This window comes from Leuresthes tenuis, unplaced genomic scaffold (genome assembly GCF_036924035.1).
Source record: "Leuresthes tenuis unplaced genomic scaffold, fLeuTen1.0.hap1 SCAF_24, whole genome shotgun sequence".
In the NCBI taxonomy this organism is placed as follows: domain Eukaryota; kingdom Metazoa; phylum Chordata; class Actinopteri; order Atheriniformes; family Atherinopsidae; genus Leuresthes; species Leuresthes tenuis.
The window spans coordinates 10,609,599-10,628,807 of NW_027325378.1; the positions used below are offsets into that span (position 1 = coordinate 10,609,599).

At 41.5% G+C, this 19,209-nt stretch overlaps 2 protein-coding genes across 2 annotated transcripts; one reads left to right on the forward strand and one right to left on the reverse strand.

The window, feature by feature from the left end:
* Positions 1 to 101: 101 nt before the first annotated feature.
* Positions 102 to 13,486, reverse strand: trpc1 (transient receptor potential cation channel, subfamily C, member 1). The gene is made up of 13 exons (XM_072378552.1): positions 12,909 to 13,486; positions 12,084 to 12,238; positions 11,889 to 11,990; positions 11,551 to 11,753; positions 9,851 to 9,982; positions 9,490 to 9,685; positions 8,389 to 8,725; positions 6,547 to 6,686; positions 5,377 to 5,523; positions 2,747 to 2,931; positions 2,253 to 2,454; positions 1,743 to 1,937; positions 102 to 576 (listed from the first exon to the last, which is right to left on the reverse strand). Exons 1-13 carry the CDS (start codon positions 13,033 to 13,035, stop codon positions 349 to 351), a joined length of 2,349 nt encoding a protein of 782 aa, XP_072234653.1. The 5' UTR covers positions 13,036 to 13,486; the 3' UTR covers positions 102 to 348.
* Positions 13,487 to 16,501: 3,015 nt separating this feature from the next.
* chst2b (carbohydrate (N-acetylglucosamine-6-O) sulfotransferase 2b) lies at positions 16,502 to 19,209 on the forward strand. Its single transcript, XM_072378065.1, has 2 exons — positions 16,502 to 18,832; positions 18,867 to 19,209. The coding sequence occupies exon 1, from the start codon at positions 17,066 to 17,068 to the stop codon at positions 18,461 to 18,463; it is 1,398 nt and encodes a 465-aa protein (XP_072234166.1). The 5' UTR covers positions 16,502 to 17,065; the 3' UTR covers positions 18,464 to 18,832; positions 18,867 to 19,209.

The following is a 19,209-nucleotide window of genomic DNA, read 5'->3' on the forward strand; positions in this document are numbered from 1 at the left end:
AAAATCAAGAAACTTGAAAAAATATAAGCCTATTTTATAGTTAGCTAAAGGTCTGTGCTATTATGCTACTAAACACCAGGAGAGTCACAATTTTCCACAAATCTTTATTTATTTTTCATTTGAAAACAATGGCTTTCTTTATTTACAAAAAGCAGGATAACAGATAGGGGTCTGAGTCTGGAGGCTTTGGTGGTGAATACATATTTTTCTGATAAAGTTCCTAGTTTTGAAGTTGCCTCTGTGGCTCAAAAGAGCAGGATTTTTGCACATGCTTGGGTCAGACAGCATCCCAGATAACATGAAGCAAAGATTTAATTAAGAGAGGGGGTAGGGAAATAGTTTTTATTTCTAGTTCCTTGGGTAGAACATAGCGTATTTGGACGTCCGGAAGCCCAGCAGGTCTCTCATCTCATTGCGGAACTTGGAAAGGTCTTGGCGCAGGTCATTCAGATTTTCAACCGTGGCCTGGTCTGTGCTCTGCATCTTCTGTCTCGTGGACGTCAGGTAGCGGTGAACCAGACAACACATGATCTTCTGATAGTTCTCATCCCGCTTCTGCTTCAGGTTCTTCCACTCCTGGATGGACACAGCAGAGAAGGTATTCAAACTTAGAACAACATGCTGCATGAACTACAGCTGGCCATTTGTTTAGAATGAATGGAATAGTCAGAATCACATTTCTTAATAACTATACATACTCAAAATAAAGTCATGAGAGAAGTTTACAGGATATACAAGTAACATCATTCTAGAAGATTGTGCAGTCAAGACATTAATTGATGAGAGGTGAGGGTGTCAGGATAGGGTATAAAATGAGTACCTACCAAAGGCTCAGATTTTTCTTTTAGTATCTTCAGTGCATAATAACTGCTGAAACTGTTATATAACAACTCATTGCAAGAGTTTTCAGGACACATGCTCATCTCAGATAGACAGAAAGATAAACCAATGTGTTTTGCAACGTGCAATCCAATAAAGATGCTTTTGGTAGGCAAAGGGAACATACATTTGGTTTTATATGCTAAAGATGAGAAAGACCATCCAGGCTGTTATCAGTATAATGTGCAAAAGCCAGCATCTGTGATAGTATGGGGGTACATCAAGGATGACTTGAATTCATGTGAGGGTACAGTTATAGGAGAGGTGAATATTTGTATTTCAAAGAGACATATGCTACCATTGAGGGGACATCTTCTCCTGAGTGGTCTATGGTTATTTCAGCCAAAGTCCAGACCTTGTTCTGAATGTGTTACAACTGTGTGCCTTCAAAGACACAGCGTGAGTGCGCTAGACTGGCCTGGCCTGCCTGCAGCAGATCGGTCTCCAAATAAAAATGTATGGAGCATGACGAGGTGAATCAGACGGCACAGATAAATTGCTGAGAGGCTAAAATCTTGTATTCAGTAAGAAAGGTCACAGATTCTTGAAAAACTCCCAACAATTAGTATTCTCAGTTCCCAATTGATTAAAAAAAAAGAAGGGTGATATAACACAATGGGAATGATGTGTCTATCCCTGCTTTTATGAGTGTGCTGATGGAATCAAATGATATATTTTGTTATATTTTGTAAACACAATGAAGTTGGCAGGGGAAATAATGAATATCTTTTCAGTAGCACTTTGATTATGTGAAAAAAAGATTCAAATTAGTTGATAAAGAAGAGATTTAAGTGCATTTTAGAAAACTTGTGTTTTTCTGGAAATGTAGTATCCTATTCAAAATTGTGACAGTTTTCGCTTACCTTAAGGCTGTTCTGTCTTTTCATCATGCCCTTAGTAGTATGCGAACAGATCCACTTGCTTAAGCTGGTCACCAAGTAGCAAATAGTCTTTGGCGAGGGGAGGATATTAAACGGTGGAGGCATAGTACACTTGTCATCAAAGTAGCTAAGCCAGAGTTTGGCCCGTGCAAACTTCCACTCCTTATCCTCGTGATTCTACAGAAGTCCAAAAACCGTGGGAACGTTAAGAACACAGCAATGTGGGACACTATTTTACCAAAACTTTTACATTCGATGCTACAGGAGGAATCTCGAAAGTGCAAAACAACAATTTCAGTCTAATCAAAATCAACCAGTTGTTAAACGGATGTGCAAACAAAAATGTTTCAAAAGAAACCATTTAACATCTGTGCAGGGAGACTTAACAGCAGACGAAAACAGTTCATGAAAAACACTAAAGACCCAAGATTTAACCCAAATGGATCGTGACAGCAGCGAGAAACCTTTGAGCCAAACGTTTTGTGTACTTACAGCAATTTGTCTGAAGCTTTTGTGGAGCATGGCCACAAGCAGCTTGGTCAGAACGATAACAACCACGATGTTGTAGGTGCCTATTATCATGGCACCGACAAAAGAGCGCAGCTCCTCTGTGTAGTTGATACGGGTCACGAAAAGTGCAACATGCGCCAGGGAGAAGATGTACCAGAACAGGGCATAACAGGTCCCCATAAACCTGTAAAACACAAGGAGCTGGCTCATGAACACAGCATCTTCTATTTTGGCAACACATCTGTCACGAAAATATGACATAACCAGAAAAAAATGTCATGTTTTGTTTTATCCCTCAGTATGTTAACCCTTTTCACTGGTTAGTTGTTTCTGACTTATTTCAACCTTGATTCAACTTTTCGACTCTAACAACTCCATATATGCAGGATTACTTCTGGCATCCCTGAACAACCTTTCTGAACATTCATCACTGACGTCATATCTGTCCAAAATGACAGCTTGGACTTTGCTCATACGTGTGGAATGCATCGTTGCTCTGCTGCTGGCAGAAGATGCCCTCACAGTCCTTGGGTGTTTTCTTGAAAGGGTCTTTGTGGTCCCTTCCATAGAGCTGGGTGAGTCCAATGGTGAAAGAGAATAACACAAGCAGGAAGAGGCCCAGAAACTTGCCAAACTCCTGCAGCATCTGACCCATGGAGATCTGAGAGACACAGAGATTGGACTGTTATTCTCCAGCTCCTTGTGTTTGATCAAATCATGCGTATAAATAACCTTTTGCTTCAAGCAATCCTAAGATCCTCAGTGATGTTGGAAGGGGCTGGCAGGGGTCAGACTCCACCCTGCTGAGAGTCTGCTCTTTACTGAACAACATATATTTCAGTTGGACAAGTAAAGGTAGAGCAATATTAGTGTTAGTATAACTTGCCTTTAAAATGTATATTATGCAAGTTGCTAAATATTTATCCTAAATCATTATTCTAATTTCAATTCATTTAAGCAGCTCTTCTAAGTTTGTCCACTTAACTTCTACACTATTATTTCCTTCTTATTTTATTGGAAAATTAGAAAGACAGTTCTAGAGCTAGTTAAGTATGATGTTTTGATACACTTTCACCACTTTTTCTGACCACGTTTAGCTTATTTTTACACCCATCCTTCCTGCTTAGCAGCAGTTGCCACACAGGGAAGTGGAAAAAGCAACACAATCTGACAGCTGGATAGCTCACGCCAGGCTGTACCGCAGGGAAGACAGACAAACAAAGGAAACAGGACAGAGGACAGAGAAAGTCTCCTCAGACCATTAAAAACACACTATTTATATACCTGAGTGGCTTATCTGTGTGAAAGGATGCTTAAACAAGGTCCTTGCCATCATAAAACACAAGTTCGCCGTGTTCAGGGTGACCACTCTGCCCGCACCTCAGGTGAATGACGACTGGCATGTTTGTGCTGAAACCTAGGCAGCTTGTTTGAGCAGAGGGGTTGGTCTGTTGGGGTGATTCATTCTCTTGTCATGTGTAAATCCCTTCTGTGTATTCCTTTACCACTTTGTACACGTGTGATTTAGGAGCTGAGGTTGTCCCCTGCATGCCAAGCCTGACAGGCAGCCCAACTTAGTTACTGTACAAACACAGCATGAATGTAATAGCTCCAAACATTGACAAGAGAAGGTCTAATGTGCTAAAGGTAGGTCAAATAAATAAACCAAAAAAAATAAAACATTGCATATTAATTTGCCAAAATGGGCAAATTTGGCCAACAAATAACAAATCCCAGACTTTATTCCATTTATTTACACTGTAATCACACTATGAACAATCATTTAAACCATATCAAATTTGTATATATTGTGAAACTGGGGCACACCTCATGTATTTTCTCCCAAACATACTCAGTGTACCGTCAGTTATGGTGGATTAATGCTATCAGCGAGGTTATGTCTGGGCTATGAGTGAGAAGCTACACACACTTTTAGTCACTCTTTCCAAACTCTGCAGGGTCCACTTCCCTGTAGCCATATGAGTTGGCCTTTCAGGAAAGACAGAGTCAGAAAAACTTTCATGAGCAAAGCCCCCATAGTCCTGACTCACTGTCTGTGTGTCCATACATCAGCAGGAGCATGTCTGCAAGTGGTAAGAAAACTGGCCATCCTTAGATATCGTGGGAGTGATGAAATGTGTGGGAGCGTGTGCATTTGTGGAGAGGTGTGTCTGCCATGTGAGTGCGAGAGAATGCAAAGCCACATCTCTTTCCAAAGCTAATCATTTTTCCATCCTGCCAGGCCAGACAGTGATGTCACAGCATGAGTGGAGCAATGAGGGGAGAAAGGGAAGCAGACTGTGGAGATTTAAGCTGAGAAGTGCTAATTAGCAATCTACTGTGTGCTGTTAATGTTTTATTTGCCAACCGCAAACATTGCATCAACTTAATTACAGGAAGAATTCCCTACAAATAGACTGACTTCACTGCACACCTGAGGACTGCTTTATATAACACAGGTTACACATGGGGAAATATTCCAGTCTGCCAGTACAGAGCCAGACGTTGGCGGGTTCTGTAATTTCGCGAAGCCAGCTGGCCGACTGTATACAACTTCATGATTTGATAAAAAGGGACACCTTTGGCACACAAACTCTTGAAGGGCATAAGTAGAAAATATGCAAACCAGACGTTTGGCTTGTCTTGGATTAAAAAAAATAAATAGAAATGTCCATTTGATTTTGACTCATATCGTCAGCTGTGTCCAAATCAACTGAAATATTTCTGAGAAATCAACATTATGTAAACTGAAGCCAGTCTGTGATAGATGACAACAGCAGCAGAACGATGATGCAAATGACAACAAGCTGCAAAGCTCTATAATGTTGAGTTCAGTTTTTGAGCATATTATCACAGCAGAACACATTGATCTATTGCTCAATGTCCTGGTGCTGATACTAAATGCTTATGATGATGTTAGCGGACTGCGAAGCACAGCTGGTGTGATGTTTAGTGTGGGCTTGCCTTTGAATGTTCATATTCAGTGAGGAAGAGAGTGGGTGGGCATGAGTGTGTGTTTAGGTGTTTGTTTGTGTAGCAAAAGAAAATGACAAAGAAAAGGAAGAAGTTTTCTACACATAAGTTTGAAGTTCCGCTGCTCTGTTACCTGTAGTGGCCCCAAAATGGAGCTGGTCGTGTACATGAAGAAGAGTCGTAGGTAACTCAGAACATTGGCAAAGGCAAACAGGCCCTCAGCCACCAAGATGGGATGGAAGGCATCCCAGTTCTTCCTCTCTGCCTGCTCTTTTTTGAACTGCAAAGTAAGCAAACACCTTAAGAACACACTTAAAGTCAAATCTAAGGACATGGTTACTGCTTTTAAATCTTAAAATTTGTGTGTATATATATATATATATATATATATATATATATATATATATGGATGCATTTCAGTTGTAGCTTTGCCTGCAACATATTTTGAGTCATTTGTAGGCAAAGCAGGACTATTTACTTGTTTACACAGAACACAAACTTTCCTAGCAGAAGCTGGGTCAATTTCAAACCAAGACATGATGTTTTCTTAAATCTAAGCAAATAGTCGGATGCACTGAACAGTGTACACTGTTTGTAAAGGAAAGTTTAAAAAGCCTTTTGCATATTCTGTAATATTTGTTGCCTGATTATCAGGTCGAGTACAGTCCTATGTTCACACAGCATTGTTACTTTGCACAGCTTTGTAGACGGTACATATTGTGGCTGTCGACTGACACTTGGGGGCAGTGTTAAAAACGTGCTGAACAACATGAAATCATCTACTCTTATACAAGTTTGCACTGTTGCCAGCCCTTATCCCCTGCTGGTCGTTGTATTGAACCTGAGTATTAGAGCAATATTGATGGCAGGTCCTCTGCATTAGCAGTCACAAGCACTGCCTTTAAATTTTATATGAAGTATGCTTTGAGAGATTCATCTCAGGTTCAACTCAACATTTCACCCAGACAGCAAACATGCAACCATAAACTGGCTTTTAGATGGTGTAAATTACATTTGTTTATCCTATGGATGCTATTGTGCACCGTTATTAATTCTTTGCACTGTTTTGCCCAACTTCCACTTTTAAAATAAGCACAGTCATGAACAGCCTTCATATTTTTAACTGAACAAGGATTAATCTACATAATGATGAACTACTTCTGATTTTCCAAGAAAACCGACATAGATTACCATGTGAATCCATTATTTGTCAGTCTTTCTACTCTTCCAGCAGCACAGCAAGAATATGTGCAGTTATCTATCCACACATTTTAGTAATTATGCGTGTGTAAGGTGTGTTTACCTTGCTATGAGCAACAATTTTGAGGGCAAAGGTGGCTAGGTACAGTGAATTCATCACAAAGCTCAGCTGGTTCCTTGACTCTTCCAGAAAGTCTTCCAGCCCTTCGTACCACAGACGCTTCACGTCTGACCACACCATTCCTATAGGGGGAACAGAAACTCATCATCACACACACTTACATATACACACATTACTGGAGAAAGGAATTTTGCCGTCATCTGGAATATTTCAAAATCCTTTCCAGATTCAGCCATAAGTCATCTCACAGAGGGAGCCCTGGGGAAACAGGAATGTATGAGACTCAAAAATTGGAGATTAATGCTGTGAAAATGTGTCATCTGTGGGATTTAGGGATGTGTGCGGAATTTAATAACGATGGGTGCTTGAGTCTTTCCTTGGACGAATGGAATTTTATTCATTCTGCAAGTACAGAAATTATCACACGCCAAGGTGTGGTGACTCGATACCCTGATTAAAAAATGACTGATTCATTTATCCAATGGTTCCAAGAGAAACCAGCAAAGGAGAAACCAATTTTGGCACAGAGAGCCTACTTCTCGATCCACTCATTTGTGATTGAGATCTAACACAGAAACACACCAAGACGCATAGATGTAACCAAGTGCAAACACACATTTGAAATCTCACACCATTTGATATTCCCCTTATTATGAGGCATCTAGCACAGGGGAATAGTGGAATACAAAAAGAAAGAGAAAGATGAGAGAAAGAGTGAGAAATGTAAAGCAAAAGGAATAAAAGCTGCTCCTTTAACTCTGCTCACATCCTGATAACATGAGTTGGATGTCAGCAGAGGGGAATCATTAGCAGCCTCATCCTTTCCATTACACTCATCTTGCTTGATAAGTTGATGTTGCAGGGCCCCTGGAGCGCCAATCCTGCAGTGGAGCTGTTTTGAAATGAGGCAACTTTGACATAAAATGAATGCTGAAGAGGTGAACTCATCTTTGATGTTGCTCTTTTGCAGTACTTAAGGAATCACTTAAACTCCACTGTACTGATATAACCCTGGGAAAACCCATTAAATTATTCTCTAATGACTCAACTATTGATGTCACTTCCACAATATACAGAATAAATTGGAAATGACCCCACAGCCATTTTTACAACATGTACTAACAGAAATTAATTGTTTAAATATCCTTTCATAACCTGTGAGATTCATATATTGGGATGATTTTTCACTCTGGCGGTGAAAGAGATGAGAAGCAAGATGCTATAACCACATGGCAGGGCTGTTAATGGGACTGAATGTGCATGATAAAAGCTTCTTGGCAGAGGAGAAAGGTAGGGAGGTCGTTCTCCAGAGACACAGTCCATTTCAAACTATCACTATCTGGTCACATCTGATGGGTTGGCTGGATTCACATGTTTATGCGCATATGGGCTTGCATGTGTGCTGAGTTCAATGATGCCAGTACTTAGATGGGCCACAGGGGAAAATGAAGAAGCCACTGCTTCTTTCTGTGGAGCTCAATTAGAGGCAGAGCTGACAGATTTAATCCAATGAAGCCAGGCTTTCTGACATTTAGTACAGAAACAGTCATTTATCATGCACAGAATATATGATTATAGATACAAGATACTAGACTTTTGGCTGACCATAACAGGAATTTCACATTTTAGCTCCACCATGCAAATGGTACTATATCAAATTTTGGTTGGTAGAATTGAATTCTTTTTCTATTTTCTACTTTTAGCTCAATGTTGTGTATTAGGAGATATAGAATTATTCAATTATAGAAATCTGACCTCCAAGCACTGGAATTATACAACATGATAACCACACTGAAAGCATCGTATACTGGGTATAAATCTGACCTATGATCCAGAGGATGAGGAGGTAATCAACCATCTCAAGTGCGGGGCCCATTGTGTTTTTCTTGCCCTCGTTGTAGACCAGAGAGTACAGGTTGAGCAGCAGGAGGAAGGTGAGGTAGGAGGCGCTGTGGATGATGAACTTAACAAACGGCGTGTGGATTATCTGGCCGACTCGGGAGCGTGGCACCAGCAGGTAGCAGACGGAGAGCAGCGGCCAAAGTATGGCCACGCTCAGAACCGTGGCTATCTTTAGACAGGTGTGTTTGCGCCTATAGCTCGCTGTCTCTCCAAACCAGACGGTGTTGAGGAACTGCTGACAGTTGGACTGAGCCACAAACTGGAAGAGCAAAATCAGGAGAAAACATGCAAAATAAAATTACTTATTGAAACAGCTAAATAGTTCGTAAAGTTGGCTTACTGTGTTTCTTGGCAAGGTTTAGGTTAGATGGGAGCTGGATGCCACTCTCATCTTGCAAAGATGAATATGAAGCTTGGTTATTGAGAACTTGGCTTAGCTTTGCACAAAAACTGGAAGATGGAAGAAATTGCTTATGAGCTCTTTTCTACTGTTTTCGATTTATAGTTCAAACCATGGTACGTGACGGCAGGCTTTAGTTTCAAATTCATGCATAGCATAGGAATGACATTAATATTCTGTGCTATCAACAGAAAAACCTGTGAGCATATTGTAAAAATTTTGACATTCTTTGCTTTCCAGGTATATATACATATTTTCAAGCAAGAGACCATATATTACTAGCTGTGCACTGATATATAAGTCAAACATTTCACCCACAGCCATCACAGCTATAAATTATCCTACAGCTTCAAATTTAAAGTTTTAATTTATCTTTGAACGCTGTGGCCTGGAGGAAGCACTTTAAGCTGCCAAACTTCTTTCCCAAAGACATCCACGTGATGTGTGCAGCAGCTGTTAAATGTGACAGTTGGTGCAGTCAGAAAGGAGAACATTAAACAACATGTGTTATCATTTTCTCTCCACAAATTTCAAGATATAATGGAATTAAATCAGAGATGACTCAGTTCAGTTCAATCCATCAGCCCACTTATAACTCAGACCGCACAATCTGACTGACAAACCTCTTTTTGGTTGTACTTGATTGCAAGTTTAAGTCGGCTGAGGTTCATTCGCTCCTCCAGCAAGCCTCTCTTGTCAACATGATCCTCGCTGGATGTGTGATTGAGAATCACCTCGAGCTCTCGAGAGTTTCGAGCCTGAGCCAGCAGGTCCTTTGCAAACATCTTGCACTGCTTTGCCAGCTCTTCGTAGTCATTCCTGGATTAAAGAGATTAGATGCAATCAGAGCTCATCAAGGTTCTTATCTATTTCTGACAACAAAGGAAGGGGTTTTACAATATCACTGTGTGTGTGTACATATGTGTGTGAGCATGTGACAGTTGCACTGCTGGTAAAACATGGCTGATGGGTGAGTAAACTAACCTGAACTCCACCTCTACCAGGCTGAGCTCCTTTAGGTCTGTACTCAGCTCAAACGCTCTGAGTATAGGATCCTCCTCGGTCAGCATGATGAGGGAGGGGCTGGCCAGGCAGCGGTAAATGTCAAGGCGGAATCTGAAAATGAACAGAGATAAGGTGCTAAAAGTGGGAACGAAAAGTATAGGCAAGAACGAGAATACAAGAGATACGGAGTGCAAAAGAAGTGGGGCCACCCCTGTGTGATCATACTTAAATGTCAAATTATTTAAAACTTCATCAGTTCTACATAACTGCATTGTTGCTACATTTTCAAGTGGGACGCCTTCTTATGTACCGTCAAATTCTTTAAAAAGGCTCCACTGAAAATAAATTGTGCACAGTCGACCTACTAGCATGTCTGCATCATACATAGCTCCCCTTTGAAATGAATTTCCAGAGGAATTAAAACATCAGATTTATTGACATCATGCAGATGAAAAAGGATTGAGGAGGACTGGTGAACATCTAAAAAAATCAACAGATTTGCAGTTGCCGTAGTAATAAAGCATCTAAGCGGATGCCACAGAAAATAATAAATTAATATGAATAAATATATTTACAATTTAGCTTCAAACAACAGAACTTCTTAAGACCAATACAGTAGTAATCTGAGTTTCTGAGACTGCTCAAACTGTGAGTAAGACAACTTCAGCATGTTTGTTACTTAGCCAGGACAACTACAATAACTGCAGTGTCCCGAGAGGGAAAAAGAAAAGTGGGAGTGACGCTTATAAATGAAACCCTGCCCGTGGATAAACCAAAAAACATTTCACAAGATGACTCCACAGCCTGCAGAAGGAGGAATATTACAGGATGATAATGATCCAAAAGGTGCCGCCAAAGTAAAAAAAGAAAAAAAAGGGAAAAACAGAACACCTTAGGGGTGTTTTAAAGAGAAGAGTGTCGGAAGAGTGACAGATCACCTTTCTAGGAATTTAGTGTCCAGTCTTGCACTGTATTTCGTCTGTCTTGCCTGTTAGTTTTTTCATTTTACATAAGAACAAACACCCTAGTTTTTAACTTTAAGAAATGGGATTGTTTTAACGTGAAGCAATTTTTCACATTTTACTAATACCCAACAGGGCTGCACTCACTTTGGTTGTGTACTGTAGAAGTGAATAAATGAGAAAACGAGAGAGACACTGTCACTCCTTCTGCTGCTTCATTTGTACCTTCTTCAACCTCTGTGTTGTTTGGCAGAGAAACTGCACACTGACTCCTTTAATGTACTGTGTGGGAGGTTACACCGTCCTGCTGGGGTGACCAATACTGGCCCACTAAAGCTAGTTTAGTAGAGCTGTGCAGCAAAAGAGATCATCAGTTGACAGTCATCAGTGGGGGCAGGGAGGGTAATAAATTATCATTCATTATATTGTAAAGAGGAAAAAACCACACACAGCCTAAAAGCATTCCTTAAACCACCTTTGAATATGCCTCTAAATCATCTCTTTCTAGCTGCCGAGGAAGACATTTTCAAGGAGCTGTGATGTTTCCTGGTTATTTCACCTGCTTTTGAGTTACCATTCTCTAGAGAAAAGACCAAAATAATCAAAGCATCAAATGGGGTGAGGTGATGTTGACTGTTCCATTTTACACTCATTCAGAGCAACACTTAAAACAGCCATCTGGATAAAGCCATTCAAACATGCTGAGCTAGCCTGTACCTGGAGTGTCGTAAGCTGTCCTTTTTGTTTTTAGCGTTGCACAACGTGCACTCGCAGCCTACGGCATGAGGCCGGGGAAGAGAGATGTCCTGTTTGAGCAGCATAGTCAGGATCTCGTAGTTGTTTCTGTGTGCTGCCAGGATGACTGGAGCCACGTCCATGGTGGTGGAATACTCTGGGTTCTGGATCCGCTGCATCAGTTTCTGAAAAAGTCAGGCTAAAGCTCTAAAATGCTGTGCAACAATTCTAAAAAGACAAGTAATACCATTCATTTTATTTGAATCTACACGCTTTTATTTTGAAAGACAATTTATAAGCAACATTGAAATGGGGCTTACAGCAATAGAGGGCTTTGAAGATCGCCTTGGCCTGTGGTTGAGAAGGATGTCTACAGCTCCCACCACCTCTGAGTCTATGGCCACCAACAAGGCATCTGTTGCCTTCACAGAAACAAAAGCACCATTTTTAGGAGACGTCAGATAAAAACAAAACATACAGAGCGAAAAGGGTGATACATATATGTCTCAGGTTACCTGGCAGCCATGCTCAAGTAGGAGCTGCAGGATGTCCAGATTCTCATTCTCAATGGTGATGGTCACAGCGTCTCGGCCCAGCACATCTACGCAGTTGATGTTGAGCTCGCCGTGTCGGTTCTCCTGGAGCAGCTTCTTCACCATGTAGTAGTCACCTGGGAAGCACATCAAAGAAAAAAAATATATCAAGAAGGTAATCCATTTTAGCAAAACCTCACAAAGTCAGATCTGGAGGCACATACACAGCGTGATAGTAACGAAGTGAGCAGAAAAACAGAACAGGCTCGGCTCCAGCAGCCCCCTTAATCTTGTATTACAATAACATCTCCCTCAAAGGACAGCTTTCTGTGGCTGCGCCATGTTTAGAGTGACTTTATATGGTCACTGTGGTGGTTACTGGCTCTGAACAGGCTCTGTGCCGTCCTCTGAACTTATCAATGAAACATTCTCCTCCCACCTGACTGGTTGAGAATGCCCATGCCTCTTTGCTATTTTACACGCACACTCGCCTTATATCTCTTGACTTTGTTGGCTTTACCTCGCCATGTTAGGAGTTGAGAGGAATCAGCAGAACAGGGAAGGAAACTTTAAAGGAAGAGAAGGATTCACCTAAATATATCTGAGCCCCTGTGGCCCTATTTTCACAGTAGCCAACATGTAGGCATGTGTTATGATTGTACAACTTGTTTGCTCTGCATGCAGGCCTAAATATTATCAATCAGTGTGAGTTTCCCTCTTATCATAAACTGCTTTAACATCATAAAGGGAAAATAACAGGAATTAAAAGATTACTTTAGATTAAACAAGAAACGTGTAACGACAAACCTTTCTCGCATGCCAGCAGAAAGAGCTTCTCGTCCAGCGTCGTTTCCTCCTTCACTTCTCTCACGTCCTTCAAGGCCAGAAATTTGTCCGGGGAGGAGGCGTCCGTGCCTTGGTACAGAGCTGCCATTTCGACGGAGAGCGAGTGCGGCCAAACACTGATGCGTATCCCACTAGAAACGGTAGACCATTACACAGGAAAGCCCCCAATATGCGGTGACATAAGAGGAATGCTTCTGGTGTCCGTCGCGGAGCAGTGGAAGTTTAAAGCGTCGTCATCATCGGGGCAAATCGCTCCTACGACTGCGTTATTTTTCGCTTCTTTTGAGCAAAGAGCCTCCTCTCGTAGCTTGTTTTCAACTTCCAAACGCGGATTACTCAGCGTGAAAGGCGGCTGGATTCCGACAAAGCGACGCGGTCGTCTCCCTCGCCGTGTTTACATGCACCATCTTCTCGCTCGCATCGCGGGGCTCGCTGGGTATCTTTTTGGTCCTGATGCTGCTGATGAGGATCCTACTGCGCATGTTTGCTCCTCCACCTGCATGCGCGTTCACTTCCTGGGAGCAAAACCGTGGTGATTCACGATTACGTAACAGTGCCGCGTTGTGCGTTGTGTTTTCCCATCATAGACTGTACACTGGGCAGAGTCAGGCATCCAACAAGAATAGACGTTATGCAAAACTGCAAGTTATGTAAATTCATCAGATATATATAGTTGCAAACAAATGGGCTGACTCGACACTGAAGTATATTTTTACATTATATTTAAATATATATATTTTATCTGAATAGGATATGGTAGAATGCGACTTAGAATTTTTTTTCTCTTTTTTTGTGTCCATTAAATTCTAATGTTGACAGAATAGGAGTACATTTTGTGAGAAAGAAAAGAAATAATCTCTGTGGCTTCAAGTCTGTGCAGGTTTATGAGTCTACATCAGCACACAGACATATCAGACATGACTGTGTAACCAACGTGTTTGGACATGCATGGCTGCAGGTTGCTGCATATAAGAAGAGGAATAATGTAGTTCAAAGCTGCCTGATAGGGAGGACAGCTGTACATCAACCATATGTGCTATACTCCATCAAACAGGCCATTACTACAGAGTAGTTCCCATTGAAGCAAAAACACACACCCCGGCAGCATATAGTGTACTGGAGTAATTTTGCAAAGTGGTCTCAGAAGATGTCATCTGATTGCTAGAATAACAATGACGTACAACCCAGGGACAGAGAGCATGCTGTGCATTCAGTGCTGAAATAAAAGAAATGAGTAGAATCTAAATTACAGTGGAAATTGGTAGAAATCAGCACAGATGCCAAATAAATTAGCCATGACATCATTACTGTCAGTCAGCATGCTCAGTGCTAAAGCAACAGCAATTAAATAATGGACCTAAGAGAACAACAAAACTAATCAAACCCTGAAAGGATTTGATAAGCAGTAACCTCCACATCATACACAGAGGCTACTGTTCAGCATGATTACACGCTGAGAGGAGAAAATCCAATTGATTGAAAATAATAATATTAATTATTTTCTGTGTAGTATTATCTTAATTCTTTATTGGCTTTTCATGGTAATTGTAGCGATATCTTCTTACTGATCACAAAAAACTAAAACGTTTTATTAATCTAAGACAAGGGAAGAAACAATGGAGGGATTTTTTTTGTCCCACATGGGAAATTGAGTAGAAAACCAGATGTGGAACATTGTGTGATCTGAGAACTGCAAAACAAACCTAAGTGACTTTGTTGTCTTTCGTAATGACACTTTCTACTTCACTCCTTGGTGTAAAATAGTCTTCTTTTCATTACTGTGCAGTTATGTGACAGCATATTGATTTCTATAGATTTCTCCCACAAAATGCACAAGAACAAAACTTTGCCAAGTTAATCTGAAACAGTCAGTAAATGCATCTGCAGAAAATTGGTAACTATTTTGATAATCGTTTGGAGCACCTGTGTTAGACTTTCCTTTTCTTCACTATTTAACAAACACATGCATTTGATTGACTTATGGGAAAACTAATAGGCAGAATGATTTTGGTTAACATTGTAAAAGTGAAGAATGTGAATCTTACACAAGGATGTGGAGGAAGACAGAAACAAATCTGTCATCTTTCTAAAATGTGAAGGTTTTCATTTGCTTACAGGTTCTATGACACACATTTCCATTAACATCATATTGCAATCCATTCATAAGCTCATGGAAAACAACTAAAGAAATGCATTTTGAATGTTCCTATTGAAGATGCTACTTTGATGATTTTTCACTGGTAACGGAAAGGTTTTTCCTATATATACACACGAATGCAAGCAAACAAGCTGCATATAGTACAGAACAGCACTCTTCAAATCTGCGTGGGATGTGAAGGCGTTGAAATGTTTTCCTCCAGCAGAGGGCAGTCTGCACAAAGGTTTAATGTCAGAAAGAACCGCATTGAAGGAACACTTAAAATGAGCATCTGTTGGACACAGAGATCAGCAGCACACACTTTACAGAGGAGCTAGTGAAAGTGTTCCGCCTAATGATCCCACATGAGCCTTTCTCAGAAACGCATCATCAGATTGAACCTGCTGTCAAATATAAGCTTTACTGTGATAGATATGATTAACGAGAAGGTTACTAATGCAAAGTACAAACCTGGAAGCGCCGTAAAATCACTTAACAATACCATAAAATCACTAAATCCGTTTATGATCGTGAAAGATGAAGAGATTTCTCGCCAGGGTCAAAGGGCCCTTTTCACTCAAACCTTTTTTTTTATTTATTTTAATTTTCCTTCAACAGTAATCCCCAACAGACAAGCCTCTCCGGCAAGATGATTTTCAATCTGCAAAGCAGCTTTGTTCAAACATGCCGATCTACAGTTTCCCAGGATATCTGCCAGTTCCTGTGAAACAGCTGTCAAACGTCACATTTAGACGAGTGCCCAGAGGGGAGTGTCTATCTTCGTTTCTGTTTCTATTTATTCAATTAGAAATCACTGAAATCCCTGTGCTCTGTATTAAAACGTTCACTGAAGTACTTTAACAGGAAGATTTTATATGTGTACTAGTTATCACTCCTGTTGATATTACCATCTCAACCTCATTGCGCAAGTCCTTCCTAACGAGGCGGGCCACCCTCTTGAGGCTGTGATGAGGGGAAAGAGAATAAACATGCAAAAAAAAAAAACAAGATGTGGAATGATGATTAATTTCCGCAGTCATGAAATGTAAAGAGATACACATATTTGGAGAATAAAGATGATATCTGTAGGGGAATAACAAGTTAAAACAGATCAGTGATAGAAACTAGGCGGGGAGGTGTGTCTTCAAATGAAGAATCAACAGAACAGTGTGGAGCGATTTCACGTGGACAGAAGAGTCCAAAATGCCTGCGTGGAGCGTGTGTAGAAGACTGCAGACAGTGAAGTGGATCTCTCCGAAACATAGAAACTGCATCCACCGTCTACCATTTCTGTGATCTATGAGAGAAACTATTGGGCTGAAGGTCCAATAACGTAGCTCGCTTACGCACGACGTCAAGAGAAGCGCCAATGCGGTGACTCGAAAGGCGGGTCTTTCCCCCTTGCAGTCTGAATAAATCCGTTCAGTTTGTGTCAGTTGGACGAATAGAGGAGCTGCTCCGGTACGTTTGTGAAAGCCGAAACTGCGGATTCGGACAATTCACCGCTTATTGTTTCGGAAAGATTTGAGCGCCGCTGCGCAATATTCGTCGTCTGGGCTGCGTGAGTCTCACCAGGCTGCGTTTACAAGGATGCCCGTGATGGTAACAGCGCAGAGATGCCTCCGCGGAACATGGACAAACAGGGCGTCTGTTACAATGAAGAAGGCTCCTTCCTTTTTGTTTTGAACACGGGCCACCCACTGAATCACTGCAGCGCTCGGTATGGACAACCTAAACCCTCCTATCATCCACCGCTCCAATGAAGAACATTGCGCAGTGCAGTGAAAAAAAAAACTGTATATCGTGCGGTTGCTTTGGTGGTGAATATATTACCTAATCAGCTGGTACTGAACTGGGTATAAATTCCCAGCACAGCCCGCAAACACCCGCACACTCACGCGTACACACAACCGAGCGCGGTGGTGCATTGTAGATGTAAAGAGCTTTGTCCAGTGGTGAGAGCCGCTCTCAGAGGGCACAGATGAGAGGCAAACAATATCATCAACCACTGAAGTTGACAGCGCCTTGGGAGAAGGATGCTGGCTTCGGGAGGAAGCTTAAAACCTACAGGAATCATACCAAGATAATAGCACAGCCTGGGATCGTGATGAAAGTTCTCCGCAGGAAGAGGATTGTGTTATTTATGGCCTATTTCTTGCTGCTGGTCCTCACCATGCTTAACTTGGCTAATTATAAATGGACTAAAGAGCCACAGCAGTGTAACCATCAGATGAGGAGCGCCACTTATCAGAGCAGATCTGACATTCGCTTTCTATACAGGCCGTCTTTGGCTAAAAAGAGACAGCTTGTTTATGTTCTGACCACCTGGAGGTCAGGCTCTTCCTTTTTTGGGGAGCTTTTTAACCAAAATCCTGAAGTGTTCTTCTTGTATGAGCCAATGTGGCACATCTGGCAGAAACTGTACCCTGGTGATGCAGTGTCTTTACAAGGTGCAGCAAGAGACATGCTGAGCTCCTTGTACCGCTGTGATCTGTCTGTTTTCCAACTTTACAACAGCCCTGGAGGCAAGAATTTTACCTCTTTAGGACTATTTGGGGCCACCCTGAATAAAGTGGTGTGCTCCTACCCCCTCTGCTCAGCCTACAGGAAAGAGGTGGTGGGGATGGTGGATGATAAGGTGTGCAAAAAGTGCCCCCCTCAAAGCCTTAGACTGTTGGAGGAGGAGTGCCTAAAATATAGCACCATTGTCATTAAAGGAGTACGGATTCTGGATGTAAATGTCTTGGCCCCTCTCATGGAGGATCCCTCCTTGGATTTGAAGGTGATACACTTGGTCAGAGACCCGCGGGCAGTTGCCAACTCCAGGATCAAATCCAGACACGGCCTGATAAGGGAGAATTTACAGGTGGTCCGCAGCAGGGACCCTAAACTTCGTCGGATACCCTTTGTGGATCCTGGTCACAAAGCGAACAAGAAGGACGGCTCTGACTATCACTCCATCGGAGCCATGGAGGTGATTTGTGACCGTACCTCCAGGACCTTGAGGACTGCCTTAAACCCACCTAGCTGGCTGAAGGGGAAGTACATGGCCGTCCGGTACGAGGACCTGGTCGAAAACCCAGTCAAGACCCTGAGAAACATCTACCGCTTTGCCAACCTCACCACCAACCAAGACATTGAGTCGTTTGCACTGAACATGACCAGTGGCCCCAGCTCCTCCTCGAAGCCATTTATAGTCTCCTCCAGGAACGCCACACAAGCTGCTAGTGCATGGAGAACAGTGCTGAGCATTCAGCAGATCAAACAAGTGGAAGACTACTGCCACCACGCCATGTCTGTTCTTGGGTATGAAAGAGTGAGAACAGCTGGTGAGGCCAAGGACTTGACTAAATCCCTACTGACACGCTCCAAACTGTGAAAACATCCTCACCACCAAAGACCTTTCAGTTTTAATGTTAATTTTGCATTGAGTGCCGTTTCCTCTTATTGTGGAATTAAAGCTTTACTTTCAGTGTTCAAGGAGCTCAACTGACCACATTTGGAATGTATCCCATTTCTCTTTGTCGAGCTGCAGTTGTTTTTGAAGCGGACCACTTCTTTTATACTGAAGCACCGGATGTGTTTGACAATGCGAGGCCTGTGAAAAATGACTTGAAAATAGTGAAGCTGCGACTTTGGGGGAAAAAAAACAAACAACAACTGTAAAATCCATGTATCTTGTTATGATGACACTACCGAGTGGGTGTTTTCGGGTTATTTTTGAATGTTCAAAATCTTACAAAATAATGTTTTTTTTTACAAAATAATAATAATAATAAAAGTTTTTTTCTATTTTTTTTTTTTTTTTTTTAAAGGTCTCCATAATGTCTGTAAAAGTGAAAATAGTGGATAAAAGCAAACAAAAACAACTCACTAATGTTTATTTTTAGGATCTGGTTCAAGTCAGAGATGGAAGGGGGGGGGGGTTGTATTCTTTTATCCATTTTTTTTGGTCACAGATTCCTTGTGGGATAATATCACACCCTGTGGACATTGTCTAGAAAGTCTCTGTCAGTGTCAGTGTGAGCAGTCTGTTCTCCCATTCGAAATGTTTACAATTGCTTGTTCTTATGAAAAACCCATGATCTGAGAACACTACATTGAGTAAAGTTCACAGTAAACAAG

Coding starts and splice junctions, on each gene's coding strand:
- chst2b (XM_072378065.1), top strand. CDS start 17,066: ATGAGAGGCAAACAATATCATCAACCACTGAAGTTGACAGCGCCTTGG.
- trpc1 (XM_072378552.1), bottom strand. CDS start 13,035: ATGGCAGCTCTGTACCAAGGCACGGACGCCTCCTCCCCGGACAAATTT. Junction 6,687..8,388: donor CCTCATCCTCTGGATCATAG/GTCAGATTTATA, acceptor TTCCCCCTATAG/GAATGGTGTGGTCAGACGTG. Junction 2,455..2,746: donor AGCAACGATGCATTCCACAC/GTATGAGCAAAG, acceptor TGTGTTTTACAG/GTTTATGGGGACCTGTTATG.